This window comes from Homalodisca vitripennis, chromosome X, assembly GCF_021130785.1.
Source record: "Homalodisca vitripennis isolate AUS2020 chromosome X, UT_GWSS_2.1, whole genome shotgun sequence".
NCBI lineage: Eukaryota > Metazoa > Arthropoda > Insecta > Hemiptera > Cicadellidae > Homalodisca > Homalodisca vitripennis.
The window spans coordinates 103,706,460-103,725,401 of NC_060215.1; the positions used below are offsets into that span (position 1 = coordinate 103,706,460).

The 18,942-nt window shown below is 32.7% G+C and overlaps 1 protein-coding gene across 3 annotated transcripts in view; it reads left to right on the forward strand.

The window, feature by feature from the left end:
- Positions 1 to 366: 366 nt before the first annotated feature.
- LOC124369767 (sperm-associated antigen 1-like) overlaps positions 367 to 18,942 on the forward strand; it is a 62,209-nt gene continuing 43,633 nt past the window's right edge. For all 3 annotated transcript variants that reach the window (XR_006923082.1, XM_046827849.1, XM_046827850.1), the window contains exons 1-3: positions 367 to 688; positions 12,589 to 12,745; positions 15,334 to 15,447. Coding sequence is in view for 2 of the 3 variants with exons in the window: in XM_046827849.1 (XP_046683805.1) it covers positions 561 to 688; positions 12,589 to 12,745; positions 15,334 to 15,447 (399 nt within the window). In the remaining variant the exon portion in view is untranslated. The remainder of the gene's footprint in view (positions 689 to 12,588; positions 12,746 to 15,333; positions 15,448 to 18,942) is intronic.

Below are 18,942 nucleotides of genomic sequence, written 5' to 3' on the forward strand. Positions count from 1 at the left end.
TAACTTATAGAAAAATTAGTCGGTAGAAAAACTAATCTAAAGACTAATTTAAAATAACCGATCAGAATCAACGATTAATTCAAATATAGACTAAGTCTTCACAACCAGTTAACTTATAGAAAAATTAGTCGGTAGAAAAACTTATCTAAAGACTAATTTAAAATAACCGATCAGAATCACCGACTAATTCAAGTACAGACTAAGTCTGCACAATCAGTTAACTTATAGAAAAATTAGTCGGTAGAAAAAATTAGTCTATAGACTAATTTAACTGGATGCAGCAAAAAAATAACCGACTAATCGGTTAAAATAAAATAACCGAACTAACCAGTTATTTTCATCCAGTTATTCCCACCACTAACTGTACTGAAGAATGAGGAACATTGGGAAAGGAACAAGAAATCAAGGAAGGTTCCAGTAATTTAGTTATAGTGCATTTTTTTGTAGTAATAGACATGAGTTTAAATTTTAGACATTAATTCGCGGGCATGTTAAATATTTTGAAGCAACGTGTGAATAATTTTCTAATCGCTGGACTTTCTATTAAGTAAATTAAAGGTATGCTCGAAGAAAAAGGGATGATTGATAAACCTAACCCCACTTTGAAACTTGCTGGCTTCGGCTATGAAGATTATATTAGGTCTTGCAAGGATGAAAAAGAACTTGGAAAAATGATTTACATTCCCAGGTATGTCCGCGTTTTTAATTTCTTTTTATTAACTAGGCAGCTTATGATTAAGTTACATTTTAATTACTAAGCTATACAGGTGCCTAGGCTATAATTCTGTTGGTAATAATCAGAACAACTCTAGAACATAAATGTTAGGGTCAGGTATTGGGTATCTCTCTAGGAGGTCTGGAAAGATTTGTTCAAAGAACACTTTGGTCACCCCATATAAGTGGGAATGTTACAGATAAAATATTATTTTGGTCACCCCATATAAGTGGGAATATTACAGACAAAATGTTTTTAGGAAGTTGCTACAAAAATTATATGTTGTTTTTCACTTTCAGTTGTACCATATAGGCTAGGCTACATTGTATTTGCATTATGAGACTTATGGCCGTCAGTATGTTAGATGTGATGTGTGATAAAGGTCACATAGTAATTGATATTCCAGTGCTTTAGTGGTTTAGTTGTTTTCCACCCAGATAGTGATTACTTTAGTCACATTACCTAAAACATCTTTTAACAATTTCTTAAAATAGTATACTTTCATTTTCTGAAAGAATTTTCAGGTTACCGCAAAATCATATATTGCATAAACATTATTGAAGTGCTTTAATTTTAGCTTATATCACAACTAGTTCATTGATGTAGGGGACCGGGAGTGTTTCTGGGTGTGGGAGGATAATAAACTAAGGAGGGGAATCTATAAAAGGAAGGGATGACAGCGTTGTCAACATTCTCACTAGAATTTGAGTAGGAAGAATGGGCTTTCCAATTGCATTTGAAGGTAATTTTTAAAGGGTTTTCGATACTTTTATCTGTCTTTCGTGATGGTGGCTACATGTAGTAGTGGTTAGTTGCATAGTGAAGTTTATCTATCATTTTCCTTTTTTTAATTTTTTTTTGCTATTGCATAACTTATTTGGGCATCTCAAAGTTGTTTTTCCAGGTTGATTATATTTGGTTGTGTAGTCATTTTTAGAAATAGTCATTTTATCTCTTATAGTAGTCGTATTTTTTTCACCAGTTGAGTAGTGTTTTTTTTGTATATTCAATGTAAAAGTTTATGTCATGAGTTCACTTTAATACATACTATCATTATTGTGTCAGAAAACGTGGTTCTGTTTTCTTTTACTTCATAATGGAAATTTAAATTTTTTGTGCTACATTATCGGCCAGTACTCCACTATGTAAAATAATATGATTAGGAGAGTTTATAATATTTTTAGCTCTCAGTTGTAAGTTTTTTGGAATTTTATATTTTATCTCAAGGGATTTTTTCCGTTAGTCACCATCAGCGTAAAGCACCTGCCGCTACCTGCGGTGTTTAACCGGAGGCATTATTGTCTCTGTCTCAATTACTTTTTTTTGCAAGCTTTTTTTAATTTTCAACCTTTCCAAAATTAAATTGTTTTCTGTTGATTTTTAAATTTATTTTTAAGAATTTTCTTTCTTTTCAAACAAAAAATGTTGTGAAGTGGCTGAAGTAAAAATTTACCTTCTAGCCAGCTATAGTGCATAGATTAGGTTAATAAGTTCATATTGTTTGAACAAAATTTACTTTGCCCCATTACCTAAAACTATCAAAAACCATGTTACCAGTGATATACATGGTAGGAGTTTCCAACTATAATTTTAACATTATTAGCGTAATCTGCTCATTCTACTAAAGAAAACTAAATATGGTTTGACAGAGTGGAAATCACATATAACAATGCTTTTTAATATTGGAAATGTAATTTTGTGGTTATATTTGTTATATACTTGCTTCTTTTGGTTATTAGTATTATCTACCCCCGATAGTGTATCTGAGTGTCCTGTGATCAGTACGGCATCAATAACCATCCTGTGTATTAGTGCCTTGTGGATAATAGTGTTTATTATTTAACTACAACGAATTCAACTCTAATACCATCATTTATTTTAGAAAATTATATATTTGTTTGAATGTGGCTTACATGGCAGTTATAGATAAGTTTTAGAAAATTATTAACTTTTCAATTCATCACTGTGTTGTTTTGAGAGTTAGAGTGTGAGTTCATTCTGTGATTGTGTGTTGTTTTAAAATTAGGATTTAAATGATAATTGGATGTGATAGAAATTATACTTAGGTATTAATGCCACCACAGCAAAAATTTGATACTGAGAAACTGTTAAAAAGATAATGGCCTCCGGATAACCAAAGTACCATTATTAGTTTACTAGATATAAAAACAGCTGAAATATGACTACTATAAGTTTAAATACTTACAATGGTATTTGGTTTAACATTTTGATTTTCTATTATTCTGTTTATATAGTCAACATATTAACTCAACCTCAGCAAAAATTCTGCCTATGTGCCAATGAAGAGCAATCTTGTTGTTTGCTTATAGCAACCTCTTTGTTTTTACTCAGCAACCTTGTTGTTCGTATACGCACAAAGTTATCTTTTGGTTTTCTTGTTGCCTTGTTTGCTGATTTTTTAGTGCTACGAAAATGCTTATTTGGGTTTTGCCAAAAACAGAGCGAGATGCAATTTCATTTTTTCAGGAACGAAATATTTAACCTAAAAACGAAAATGTACCAATTCCCATGACATGAAATTTATTTTGGTAAACATAAATTTTGGAAATATAATTTTAGACATTGTGCTCAGCACGTGGGACTTAGAAAAGACAATTGGTTTCAGTTAAGCAGAAATGCATTTTGTTAAGCTTTAAGATTTATATACTGCTGGTGCAAGGAGTTGATGTTGATTAAATTTTGTAAAAAGCAGCTTGATTTATCAGATAAAATCATTATAGATTGGAACAATTACAAGCGTTAATTGTGTCTTGGATATGGAGAATAAACCAAATAAGAAGATAAATGGACCAGGTTGCATTGTGGAATTTGATGAAAGTTTGTTCACTAAACGTAAAAATATTTGTGGTCAAGTGTTACCCGAACAGTGAGTGTTTGGTGGCATATGTAGAAAAACAAAAATTCGTTTATTGCCACTGTTCCTAATAGAACTTACTCTACCCTCCTTGATAAAATTATTGAAAACATTGCAAATGGTAGCACAATTTATTCTGACAGTTGGAAATGTTACCAAACGAATAGAATATACATAGAAGAATTTCATCACGTTAAAGTTAATCATAAATACAATTTTATTGATCTTGATACAAGAATTCATTCTCCAACAGTTGAGAGAATGTGGGGGAGTGCTACATGGAAAAATAAGAGACATACGGGGTTAGCGAGACATCATTTGAAATCTTATTTATTAGAGTTCATATGGCGACAGTATCAGTTGAAAGAAAATATAGACAGTTTTTAATCTATTTTGAATTCTTTATCAGTCCATTTTCCACCTAAAACCTAATGAATACTTCACTTTTTAATTAAAGTTTTTATTACTTCTAAAGTGTTTTGATGTTAAATAAAGTGTTTTATTTGATATTTTATAGCAAACAATTTAGGTTTAGATTGTCTGTACCTGATAACCATTGAATTTTTGCTGTGGTGGCGTTAATACGTAAGTACCATAGGAAGTTAACCAGGTGGTTTGTAAATAGGTTGCCCGCCACACTTGAAGTACACAAAGTATTTTAATTTTCATTAGGAACTAAAAAGAGAAACTATTTTCTATCCATTCTGACACAATAATAGTAGAACTATTAGTTCTACTAATACTGTTGGCTATTAGTACAATGACAACAAAAAACCTATATGTTGATTATGCAGAAAAACATCACTAACTAGCACCACAAAATGTAAAGAGAGAAAGAGAAAGAACAGTGTCTGCCTCTTCTTGATCATGAACTATGCAAAAAAATGGAACCGAGCAAGAAACACAAAAAATAAATAAATATATTGATGTCCAAAGAAGCTGTGCAATGGCAAATAGAAATGATAGAGGGAAAATTTATGAGTAAACTTCATAGAGGTAGAAACTGTAACTAACATTATGAAAAACAAGTGGGAGTAACGAAAAACTAACCCTTAATATAAGTTCAAATTATCATTAAACACAGTTGGTAGACCTATTCTCCCCTCTTAAATTCTCTGCCCTTTTTCGCATGAATGTTGATAAACCTGACATCCTATTCCCTTTATACCTACCCTTCCTTTGCCTTTCTCCGCCCCAGCCAGTAACCCCGATTCCCCCAATTCCGTTGATCGATGGACTTTGGCATGCCAATTTATCAAATGTGCCGGATTATTGGATATACATCAGAGGAATAATGTAGAAATAATAAATATTAAACAAATCACAGTAAAATACGTTATTATTCAAATATAACCTTTAGGTAGTGCTCGTTATATATGGATCTATATAAAATATCTCTTTTTTTTTAACTGTCTATTTACGATGCATAGTCTACGCATCACAAAAATTGGGTGGAACACGGTTGAGGGCACGTTCATCATGGCCCCATACCGAACTGCCACTGCTAGCCTCACAGAAACAGTTCAACAGATTACACAGGCTGAAAGCCGATGGCCATGGTCAGTCATGTAACTCAAGTCTAATCAATGTCACTCGAAGTCGGTCGAATATGAAGTCTAGCCTCTTCTCCACGCTTACCTAAATGCTTTGTTCAGGAAAATATAACTTTTACCAAAAGGCGTGCCGGATTACCAGGCGTGCCAAACTATAAGAAGCTGGATTAATGGAATTTTACTGTATAACCTAAATTTGCAACACTGTAATAGTTGTTGTGCTTGTCAGTACCTAAAAAGTCTTTCTGGAAATAAAAGTATATTATTTTAAGAAATGGTCAGAAGTGGTTTTGTATAATTTTAAGTAACACGGTTAAAGACTGGAGGCATTGTGATCAGATACTAGATAGTGTAAGATAAAATCTCAAGAGATGTTTTTTATTCGTCACCATCAATGTGGGGCAGCACCATGCTATTGCAGCCTGCGCTCATGGCCAGACACTCATGCCATCCCGATAGGAACTTGTATTCTCAGAAGGTCATTGTAAATAATACTGTTATTTTTTAACCAAAACCCTCCTGAATTCACTATTTCCCAAGATAATGTGATGTACAGTGCGATATTGAACAACAAGGGAATATTGGTCTACTTGACAAAAGTAGTTCCACTTTTAATGTTTAACAATTTATTTGTAAGTTTTACACCTTGAAATCTTATATTGTTTTGTTGTTGAGGACTAGTATAATAAGTTATTAACATGAACAAGTATTTTGTCCCTCTCACCATTCATTCATTTCATATTTATCATTTGTGGGTTGTTAAATATTTAGGGCTTTCTGCACTTTTAATTGTTTTCTGTGGATTTTCAATTCACTGTTTAAGCATTTCCATTATAAAAAAACTCATGTGAAGTAGTAAAATAAATTACTTGTTTTAATTTTTCATCAGGAGAAAATAAATCAGAAAGTATGGAAACTTATTAATAAATGAAAATTATTATTTATTAACAATAAAAAATAACAAGCAGTGTCTATATTTAGTATGCTTGCTTTTAACAAAATCTGGTAAATCACAATCTGGGGATCCTGTATAGATATTTAATGGCTAGAGCAAAATTTTAACCCATTGACGCGGTACTTATAGTATACATGCTAACCCATACAGCGGTACTTTTTGCCCAAGGGCCTACCTTGGTCCCCCCCCCCCCAGTGTCTCTGCCTCAGCCATCACTACAGCTGCGGCAACACAAAAGATATCAGCCAACATTCATGGCGAAGAATGGAAAACATCTCAGAGACAGCACCTACTACTCAAAGATTAAAATCCTAGAGGGTGTGATCACAATGTCCATTACTATCTGGGAAAACAATTTAACAGAACAAACAAGTATTCACTTAACTATAACTTTTCTTACCATCTTGCAAGAAAAGTACTTTAACTTTTAAATTCTACAACTTTTGCTATCTGTCATTATCACTTCCTTAAACCTTGCATTGTTTTGTTTAGAATGATGTTTGCAATAGATAAATAATGTGAAACGTGTAATTAGTACCACTGTGGGTAAAAGCAAATTTTAAAATAATGCAAACAAATTTCCCCATAATTTTCGATAATGTAATAAATAATGTACAAAACCGTACCTTTTATTAATTTAATAAATGATCAAAAAAACCTAACCGTAACGTCTTGCTTTTGTATATATGTACAACCTTCTTATAAACCTCCAAGTACACTCCGATCATATCTAAAGCTGTACCATCTAAAAACTATATACAACGAACTCAGGCTGTTATTCTGAAAGAAGAAAAACAACACAACAGTCTTGTAAAAAATAAATATATAGATTTTCCACACTGTATTTGATTTGATACTCGATAGTTGAATAATAGATACAATGGTTAAGTAATGGACACAACACAAGTACACGGACTAGTTGGTGCAGTGTTGGCCACAGAACACTCAGAAAAGCTACCAGGAACAGATCAATTCTGAGCAACATGGATAAAAGCACAAATACACAGTACACTATAACAACAAAATGACATTTGTGTTTCTAATATTAAAAAGCATTGTTATTTGTGATTTCCACCCCCAAAAGCAGGTATAGAGTTATTCAAGAGAACAAGCAGAGTGCGTTGATGACATTGAAATTATGAGTAGCAAGTCCAATGTATAACTCACCAACTCACCATAAAATCATAATATTATATATCTATAATATTATATTTATGTTAAGTAAAACATTCCAAAATTGGAAAAAAATACAGATTGTTCACCAAACAAGTAGTAGTGGTGCCAATGGCGTAGTGTAGCGGGTACAACGGTTATCGCAAAATAACCTGATCAAACCACGTTGAGTGTGGCTGCTGCTTGGATGGGTGACCGCTGAGCGATCCTGTCCTTGCAAGCAGCCCGTCTGCCCGGCCACTGATGGTGGTTCGGAAGTCACCTTTAAGCTGTTGGTCCTCAGGTTAAGTGTTAGAGAGGGCTTCTTAGTCCTAACTTCGCCGGGTAAAATAAGACATCTTTACTTTACTTTACTTTTAGTGGTGTAAATGATTATTTACTTGTTATCTGATGCTTCTTCCAATTGGCCCTCAAGTGTTGGAGTCATTAATATGCCCATCAACAGGACATAATAAAAAACTGTCCACAATCCAGATTTGATCTACGTGTAATTTGGGCCAAGGAGGGATTATTTGATGGTTGTTAATTTGTTGTTTCAAGTAATCTACTAATAAATAAAAACTATTATCATTTTAAAAACCTCCAATTCACCTATATAGTATACAAAGTTTTTCTGAGATCTTATTTCTAATAGGAGAGCCTGATAAATATTAGGTACTATATAATTAGTTAAAAAAGTGTGAGTGTGGGTTTCAGATTAAGTATCCTTAAATCTGGTATAATAGAGCTATGGTTAGTGTTTTAATATTCAGATGAGAGAAGCTTAATACAAACAGATGTTTCCAAAATGTAAGACAGTTAGTTACAGTTGAAATATTTAATTCGATAAAATGGTTACTGCATGTCATTTGAGGTAACCAAAAAAACATTGTATTACTTTTTTACCTCACAGAAATCTTGTCAATTTTAGATTGAAAGATTCCCTACATAATTATTATATCGGAATTTGATGTAAGGCTCAATTAAACAGTGGTTGATATTTTTCATCGTCATTGTTTTTTTGAAATTCCAGAGCACAAGCATTCCTTTGTCCAATTTTCCCTCAATCTTTACCAACTGTTCATTCCAGCCAAATCTCCCTTCAATTCACCCATATAGCCACTTCGGTTATGACTATTTTTATTTTCCCCATGAAAAGGTCTCGTTCTCTGGAATACTTTGAATTCACTTCTTAACTAAGTTAGTTTGAATGCAGACTGAGTGTGTTTTGTTTGGATTCAATTTAAGCCGGATAGAAAAAAAATATTGAGCCAAATTGTTTACCTTTACGAACATGCCTGTTTCAACGATATGCAATGTTTGTATTTGGTGATAACAATCACATCATCTGTAAATACAAACAGACTGCAGACTATACGTTTCCTATATATATTTCAATAATTTTGTACACAGCAATTTCCACTACAAAGCACTTTCCTTCACCTGTACATTTTACTGTTAAGACAACTGTGAAACAGATTTGAAAATTTCTTAAAATTGTATATTTGGGTAATTTTTTTTGTAAATTGAAGCAAAATGTAGTCAATGTTTAAACTTATAACATTTTTGTTTACAAATTGGCATTTTTCAAGTAAATGGCCAGTTACCGAGTGTTATAACCATGACTAGCCTGAATTTAATCTCTGGTCCAGTCTGAGGACACTTTTAATTCCCAAGTTGTGGTCCAAAGAACTCCTCCAATAAATAGAAGATATTTCTCTTAAGCCAGTCCTTAACAACCTGTTTAAATTTCTTGATTTTATAGATAGACTTTTATATATTCGTTGATCGTATTGAATTACAACGTGGAATACAGATCTGTATGTCCTCACAAAAATGTGCTGTGAAGTCCCTAGGTTGTAAATTTGTAATGTACTACCTAACACAGCTGAAGAACTACAGTATATACTGATCATACAAAACATAATATGTTTTATTATATTATACTGTATGGAAAAAAACAAGTACACTTTTTGGAAGCAATTTATTTTTAGATGAAAGACCACACTTTTATCTACTTTTCTACATGATTGCCATCAGTATTGAGGCATATACCATGTTGAGCAACAAGCTCTTGTATACAATTGTCAAGTTTGCTATCTGATTTAACTGCAATGCAGTTGTTTTGATAGTAATAATATCTTCATATCATCACAGTCAACATTTTTTCGCAATATTTTAACAATATTTTGATTCGCAATAGAATGACACATTTTAAAATGTGTATAAACAGACACAATTTCGATCTATTTTTGATGTAGTGGTGTCTGTAACTTGCCAAGAGATGTACGTAAAAGTACAGAAGTGCAGGACACCAACCAGTGGTGGAATTTTGAAACTGTACATATTTTTTAAATAAATCATACCTCGAAGATGGTCAATATTTGTAGTCTTGAAAAAGTTATTAACCAATGAACAACAGTCCACTACATGTAATCACGTTAGTCTTGTTTTAGAACAAAATTTACCTATATTTTGGGAGTATTCTTAAAAAATTAGTAGTAAATACAAATGCTGTGAAAAAAGTTACAGAATTTATATACCCAAAAAATGGTTTTTTTTCAAAGTTATGTGTTAAGTATGGGTGGGGTGTACTTTCTATGTCAGGATGGTAAATAATAGGCAAACCTTAAGTGCTTGAGTGTAGAATATATTTATTGAACCAAAGCATTTACATGACAATTATGCATTGATCCAAATTGATCTTACAAGGGCTACTTATTACTGGAGACTACAAGATATATTATAGAGCTGAGGGATAGTGTGACCATGGTCAAGAGGCCCTACAAAGACATGGCAGCATGATGAGTGACACCGGGCAGAACTCTGGACTCGTACTGGACTGGATCCTGACTAGCGACTTCTGACCCCGAACTCATGATAATTTTGACTAAGTTTTGGTTTATATACTGAGGTGGTGCATCCCTCTCCAGAGGAGGCGGAGCCTCCCCTTCTGTGCCACACCCCAGGGATTCCGAGTCTTGATTGGCCAGTGAGTTTTTCGGGTCTACACGTATGACCTCCAAGGATGGAACTGGTTTCCCACAGCGGGCCATTAGTGGTGAGCAAACATCCCGGATAATGGTTTCGAATATGTTATTTTTTTCTGCTTGTGACCCCTCAATGTCAAGACTTGTCTATCCACTTGGACAATTGATGTGATACTGTATTCCCTGGGAATCTTCACTAAATTCTTTCTTAAACTAAACTATATGGTTGATGCCTGATTTCTGATAACCCTGTCTGCATTCCCAGACGCCCCTTAATGCTCTGAGAAGGAATGTTAAGAAGGCCGAGGCCCTAAAGAATTTTGGGTGTCTGTCTACTTTCTAGACTGGCTTCCAATTAGGAGTAGAACAACTTGTGACATATGAGAAAACTTTTAACAAGATTAGATCAAATAAATACACTAATTCATGACAAAGGAGAATTAACTGATTTTTATTTCTAAAACTAATATTTCCTATTACTCCATAAAGTCTGAAAACTCATATAAAGGTTTAGCAATAAAATATTCTTTAAGGTATCTTTTGAATTTTTTAAAAGCACTTTTCATTTTTAATTACATATGGTACTTTGTTTAAATATTCTGTTCCAAATAGGTTGTCTTTTTAAAGATTGGAAAATGTTGCAAATGTTGCAGTTTTGCTTCAATCTTAGCAAGAGTTGTACGGAGATGATTGAAATGATACAGAAGGTCTTTAGGGATGAAAGTAATGACATAACACAGATAAAAGAATGGTAAAGGCGGTTTTAAAATGGCCGCAAATCTATTGACAATGACCCTCGTTCTGTCCGAACTCCACTGACAACACCAGAAAACATCTAGTGTGTGCGACTTGCAATTGAAGGTGATTATCGATTGACTGTTCGTGAACTAGAAAATTATCTCAGAATACCAAAAACTACTGTTTGGGAAATTTTGAATAAGATTTTGGGAATGACTCGCATGTGTGCGAAATTCATTCTGAAATTGCTTACGACTGAGCAGAAAAACTTCACTGTGAAATCGCTCTGGACTATTTGAAAATGGTCAGTGATGATGAAAATGTTCCTAAGAAGATTATTACTGGTGATTAGTCATGGGTTTAAAATTACGATCCTGAAACTAAACATAGTCCAGGCAAACCATGACCGAAAAAAGCATGTCAAAGTCGGAGCCATGTCAAGTTAATGCTGGTTATTTTTTTCTATTGTAAGGGTGTTGTGCACTATGAATATACTGTAAAAGGTCAGTCAATCAACAAAGAACATTACGTTACAGTCTTGAAAAGATTGCCTGATGCCATGCGAAGAAAACAACTGCGTTTCAGGTCAAGTGGTCACTGGCTTCTCAACCACAATAACGGGTAAGCGCATTCATCGAATCTTGTGCAGCAATTTTTGACCAAAGACAAGATTGCACAGCTTTGCTAGCCTCAACAATCCAGTTCTGACATAGCTCCCTGCGAATTTTGGATGTTCCCATTGTTGCTCAAAGGAAAATGGTTCAACAACACCGAGTCGATTCAAAGTAATTCAATAGTTGAAGGCCATTCCAAATGCTATATCCCAGATGACGAAGAATAGCATCAATGCGAAGATATGAACACAGGTCGGATACTTTTCCGACAGATCTCATAATCAGCCAAGAAGTGTCCAGAATCAATATGGCAATTGCCACAGTGTTTGGTGGTTAAAGGGAAATAATGGTATTAGACACACTGCAACGGAAATGTCTTTATGTCTACCACGAGATGGTGTACTTGTCTGAATCTGTGCAGTCAGTGCATGATGACTGAGGCCTTGACATCCTGTTATAAGTACCAGACACATATAGGATATTTGGTATTATTCTTTAATAATTCATTAATAGTTAATTAATTAGTGTTAGGTAGGGGTGGTTAGGAACTGATGGTATCGGTCATTGACTGTTGTCCAATTTATTTGAATATTATGTAATTATTAGATTTATTACTAAAAGTTCTTGGCAGGTAATGATAGAGACATTATCAGTTGACTTAATATTCATTATTTGACGAATAGGGCAGCTAATTGAGTTTTGGTTAATATTACATAGTTAATGAGTAATTTTAACCAAGTGTCATATTAACTTAATAAAAATCAAAGCTGGCTATGATAGCGGGTGTCGTCTGGGCTGTCGATACTTGGGAGAAGCAACAGTTAATGAGACAATCATACAGTTGAATTATACAGTGTCAGAGTGACAGTCTGTCATTGGCATGGTGGATCCTCTCATACATGGTTAAGTTAATCAAACGTATTACTATAACATTAATAAACTATGTACAACAAAAAAGTTTGTTCTATAATTAAGATTTATTAATCTGTGTTACAGAGCAAACAAAGAATGGACTTTTCTGAACATTGAGGACAAACCTGATAATACATTTTTGGGGTTTAGTTCAAACACACAGCCAAGCCCAACAGAGTCTATAAATTCGTTAAATAGCATGAACTCCGGTGATTGGGTGAACAAGCAGGATGATGGTGTGGTGAGTTTATTTCAGATTTAGTACACTTAAGGTGCATTTTTATAGACTCTGCATCATAATGGCTATGTCCTTCATGACTAGACTGATCATGCAAAGCGAGGTCAAGTTTAAATACTTCTTGAATAATAACTATTTTACATTCTTTCCATTAACTATCTGTATATGTAGCAAATAAAAATGACTGAATATAATCCCCAATCAATTGGGTTCCAACTATGCATAAGTATCACTTTAGTTCACTTGTATGTGGGTATTACTGGTGTGCCGGTTTTTTGTATTATTTGGATTGCATAATTTACGACTTAGTTACTATTGTATTTTATGTAAGTGTATATGTTTTGTGGGGTGGCTGTAGTTATGATTTTACATTTTGATTTAATATTTGGGGAGATCATACTATACAAAATGTTACATATCGGTATTTCTACATGATTTACATTTAACTATATCAAACTTTGATGATCAACAATTCAATTCAAATCATAATTTTTAACAAACACATATTTATTTTAATATTAATTTGAAAATTAACTATTTATTAACAAGTGTTAGTGATGTATCATAAAAAAAACAAAATGTTTCTTTTCCTCCAAATATTTTGCAATTGTCACTTACTTTAGTTGTTTTCTGATGAGGAAGTGATATTGATGATTGATTAGAGGACTGGACCTCAGGTTCTCAGCTTCTCTATGGAGGCACAAAGTAATTTTCCTCCTTTAGACGTGAATCCCTAAGAGCAGCATCAGTAAATCATTTGTTCACTAGTTTTTAGAAGGTAGCACTGAGATTAATCTGATACCATAATTATTAACAGTGGAACCTAAACAAACAATAACGACTTTCAATTATGAGGATAAATTCAAGATCAACTGCTAATTCAATAGTAAGAGCCGCAACCACAAATTAACTGGCTACTGACTGGTTAACTGACTAACTTACTATTGGCTTGCACCCCGGCTTCACTAGGTATTTACATGGATGGTGATGTCATCCAACCCTCACCATTACCTGTGATTTCACTTCAGTTTGTGGGTTTCGCTATTTATACTGCGATTGCAACATCTAACCATGGCCACAACTGCTATAACTTATACTGTAGGAGTGATTGAATTGTTCTCTAGGGTTTGAACCGTTCTTGCTTTCTCAACCACTAATGTAAATCACAGACTTTACTATATTTACTTTAAAATTCAACCTAAGCAAACAATTGACTATTTTTATTAATTAATATTTATTTTAATTTTCCCGGTAATGTCATTGTTTAAATTATGTTCACATTTAGTGATAATTATTTATTTAATCCATGCTTGAAAATGTATGTTTAATAATGATTGATTGGTTGACTAACTCCACTTTAATTTATATGACAACAAAATTGTTGATTTCAAACAATTAAATAATAATTTGTAAAATTAACAGGTGGAAAAAGGAAGTCACCACCATAAACTCAGTCAAATATGAAAATAAATAAATTATAGAATTTGAATATTACAGAATATTTAAAATCTTACAGTATAATAAAAGATTGTTATTGAAGATGGAAGGTTTGAAAGGATAACAGGATTTCGGACATTTGCCATCGTTGTATCTTTTATAACCTATAAAGATGGCGAATGTCCGAAATCCTGTTATCCTTTCATGACAAAAGAGTTAATTTTGTAAATTTGTGGATTGTTAGACAGTTAGACACAGGGTGATGGCTCAGTCAGATTGATTACTAGGTTGTGTTGAGATAGGTGTTTGACAACTACAGTCTGCAAGCAATCCACCAGATGCCTGTTGGTATTCCCGAGCCTATTGTCCAGAGTATATTGTTTATTTGATTGATTTGTTTTGGTTCTATTTATGATCCTTTCAATTGTATTTAGTTTCAGATACATAAAATATTATAGAAAATTTCATTTACCATACAGTAATTTTCAGCAACATGTTAAAAAATTATGGTGGTGTCTGAGTTACCACCCAGTCACTCCCTCTCCGTCTGCTGTTTCTGGTTGTGGATATTGACATATCTATAAAGTATATGTATTTTAAGTTTGAATTAATAGTGCTGAAAGCCAGGGATTGTTACTAGTTGGTAGGAAAATCAGCAGGGTTACCTTTAAAACTGTCTTCTAGGGTCCACTGATTGAAAGAACACATAAAAGTATAAGTATGTTACACATATTTGGAAATTTCGATTCTCAACCAGCAGAGAGCACTCTAGTTGTCTGTCTACTTTGGGTTGCAGAGCCAGTGTGGGAATAAGGGCAATTCACTGGCATAGCAACTAGAATGGTCTCTGCTGGTTGAGAAAGTTGGCAGTACAATGAAAAATTTGTAAATATTTGTACTTTGATGTGTTTTTTCAAATCTGTGGACCCTATAAGGTTGTTCTCAAGGTATATGTTTTTATTCTTATGTTTTAAGATAAGTTTTTGTGACAAGTTCCGTTTATAATAAATGTTCAAATTGGACTTAAGTTGATGTTTTAAACATTGATAAAAATACAAAAATCTTGTCCAAAGTTCACTTGCAATATTATTATTATTCTCTTTGTATCAAAGTTTAATATTTTAAAACTATCTATCTGTTGATTTTTGTTACAGTTATGGAATAATGCAATATGCATCAACGAATTAAAATTAAATGAAGGAAACAACAATAATGATGGACCTATACCTACTGGACATTCCCTCCGGGACATGGAAATGACTATAAAGGTAAGATGGGTTAAACTTACTGGTTATCATTAAACTGAACCTTTATTTTGAAAATATAAAGTCTAGCAGATATATTATCTAATTAACAATGGAAGGTGGAACATGTAATGACTGTAGAAGTGAGATGTGTTATACTTCGGTCATCATTAAACTGAACCTGAAGGTGGAAAATATAAAGGTGAATAGACTGAGCTGATACATTATTTAATCAAGAATGGAAAAGATGTTCTTACTTGATAAACATTTTAATTGAAAATAGGATAGAAATAGCTTACACATATTACTATAGGAAGTGGGAGGGTACTATATCAGCACTTCTCCATTCCTAAAAGTTGAGTTAGGTGAAATTTAGGTATATTCTATTTTAAGTATTTAAATTTCAAGTACTCGTTTTGTGGTTTTCGTAAAATGTATGAGTTTTTACAATACTTATTACTAGCAATTAAATAAGTTCATGAACTTACATTTAGAAAATATTTGCTATGATTTTGAGGATTCTAATTGTCTATCAATCTAAAGGCTAGTGACTTTTCTTGGTTAAGTATTGATTTGTATGCAGAGGGTTCCAGAAAGAGAAATTTTCTTACTGGTTTTGTGATACTGCTATCTATATGCAAGGTATATTGGGAACTGATGAAGGGTATGTTGGTAATTAGATCAAGCAAAGAAGTCAGTTGACGAGATGTCTTGAGGGTAGATGTGAGCCTTGATAAGAACATGGGTTCAAATTCTGTTTTTGACAGGAGCTACCTGATTTTTATCAGTAATGACTATGCCTACTTGGTTCTGGAGTAACTCTTCCTTAATTCTGCATGATATATATATATATATATATATATATATATATATATATATATATATATATATATGTGTGTGTGTGTGGAAAATCATAAATAAGAATGAGATAACATTAAATACCATTGAAGTTGAATTCATTCAGCCAAAACGTCAAAGGTATAACAACGTTGTTGTCCCATACATTAGCAAACAATACACTTATATCAAACCAATACATGGAATAACTTCACTGTAACCTAAATCACACTTGCATGCTTTGTTTATTACATTGGTTCAATTAAAAGTGTGTTAAAAAAAGATCTGTTTGGCACTAAATAGAAAGTTTTAAAAATACGACAACTCATTTCATTGTTATTATAACTTTTTCAACACAGTTTTGTGATAAATTATAGAACATTCAATTTTTTATTTCAAACTTATCACGAATATTAAATTTTGTATTTCAAGCTTATCTCATCTGAGTACATAAGCAGTGTTAAAATAACACTATAAGGAATTACAGTTTAATGAACAACATCTGATTTATAAACTACAAAGCTTAACACCTTCACTACTAGTCTATACTGAGTAAGACTAACTGCTCGCACTATGAGTGTGCGCTGTAAGGTGTATGTCGCATTTGACATAGTGAACTACTACTGTACAACAACGTGTAGTTAACACCTCCGTCGCACACAGTGGTATTTGTCCTAAAAAGTTGGTCAAAACCCAAGACTCTTTTTTTAAATTAGATAACCAAAGCTCTTGTCAGGCGGTTTATAGGAAATATGACATCAAATTGAAAATTTACTGTAATGTTTACTTAACTGCACAACAGCTTTTTTTATTGATTTTTATAATGTGGAATACAAGGTCGCCATAGTCAATATATGATCTTATTTAGGTAACTTTTTTTACCGAAATATCTTGAAACAGTAAGAAATATAAACTAAAACAAATGTAAAATTAAGTAGCAGTGGTTTGACCACAATTAATTTAATTTTTAGCAAGTATGGGATTAATTATTACACTGCCAATAACCAATAGATTGTAAAGTATTCCAAATATACGTATCAGAAAAATCATTGAATCAATAAAAAAATTCAGTCTTAGGCTCACAGAGCAGAATATATATAAGTAATAATAAATCAAGTAAAGTAAATCAGAAGTTTTGAAAGGGAAAGATCAAATTAACTGAATAATGAATGTGAGTAAAATAAACCCCTAAAAAGGCAGATTTACACCAAACAGAAAAAACTGTTAAAAATAAAAATAAATTACATGGTCATCTGAAATATTAAGACTATGCTCACTTAACACAGTAATGAAGAAGATGACATGAGAATAATATTTAGTACAGACATGAGACATGTATATTAAACTGTGTTATGTCAAATTAATGGACTATTTAATACATTTACAGTAAAAAAAAGCGATTACAAAAAAAATATGATTTCACTTCAAAGTATAGTAGGCAAGTTAATATCATAGCATAAAAATGAATAAAATAATATAGTATATAAATAACTTTAAATCTAATAAACTAATTCAAATTCATATTGAAGGCAAATAAAACACTGTTGTAAACAAATAAAGTAAATATTTTGTCACCTGAAATGTTAAGTGCCGTATTCAGAAAAGAATATACTACAACAATATTAATGATATTGATTTTGATACATTTATTAAATTATAATACGGCAAAATAATGGAGTATTTTATACATTTAGATTAAGTAGATCGTCACAATTAAAAGCCTTGATGTGTTTTAAAGTATAAGTACATGTAAATGTATCATAGTATAAAAACTACTGTCATAAAAAAATACTGTTGTACAAAAATATAGTGAAGGCAAATAAAAAGTATTATGTATGTAGGATTAAAAGAGAAAATTAGGTGGATGACTTGATATCAGAAATATTATGGAGTATGCATAATTATTTAGCCTTAATTAACACACTTCCATTGCATCATCACAGCTAACTTCAGCGTCACCTTCATCCATGCTGGAAGTTTTTAGCAGTTATAAGACCTCTGGGGACAAGGGCTTACTTTTTTTAGGTTTAGATCGACAGCTGGTTATGAGAGGATCTGAATTTAGAAGCAACCTGTGTAAGATATTGGTATTGCATTATTTCCTTGAGAATTGCCTTGCAAAATCTCAACGGAATGTGCGGAAGCTTTTATTTCTGGCTTCCTCAGATAATTGACCAATCAATCAATATTTATTGCAGAAACATGATTCACATGTATAGCAAACGTGAATATCAAAGTATTAGAGGTAATATTTTATACATTCTTACCACATCAGGAGCACACTCATAGAACATACAATTTAACCTTTCATCCATTTGACAATTTTTCACCTACATCATTGAAGTGGATCTCCTGATTGGGTGATCTCCCAGTCAAATGCTGAAAACTCGATATCATTATAAAAAGCTTGGGATGCTAAAAAATGTCTCAACGAGTTTTTTGAGCACCTTGGGTGTTGCGGCATACTTTATCCAATTAGGCAGCTTGTTGATGAAGTGAACACCTGCTTGAGCCAGATGTTCATAAACTACAGTTTTGTGTCTACCAGTTCGGTAGTATCACTTGCCTCTGGTCTCGTACGAATGAACGTCTTGCCCAGTTGTCATGGCACATTTAGACATAAAGAACATAGTTGTTTCGAAAATGTAAAGATTTGGCAGTCAGCAGCTGCAATTTTTTTGA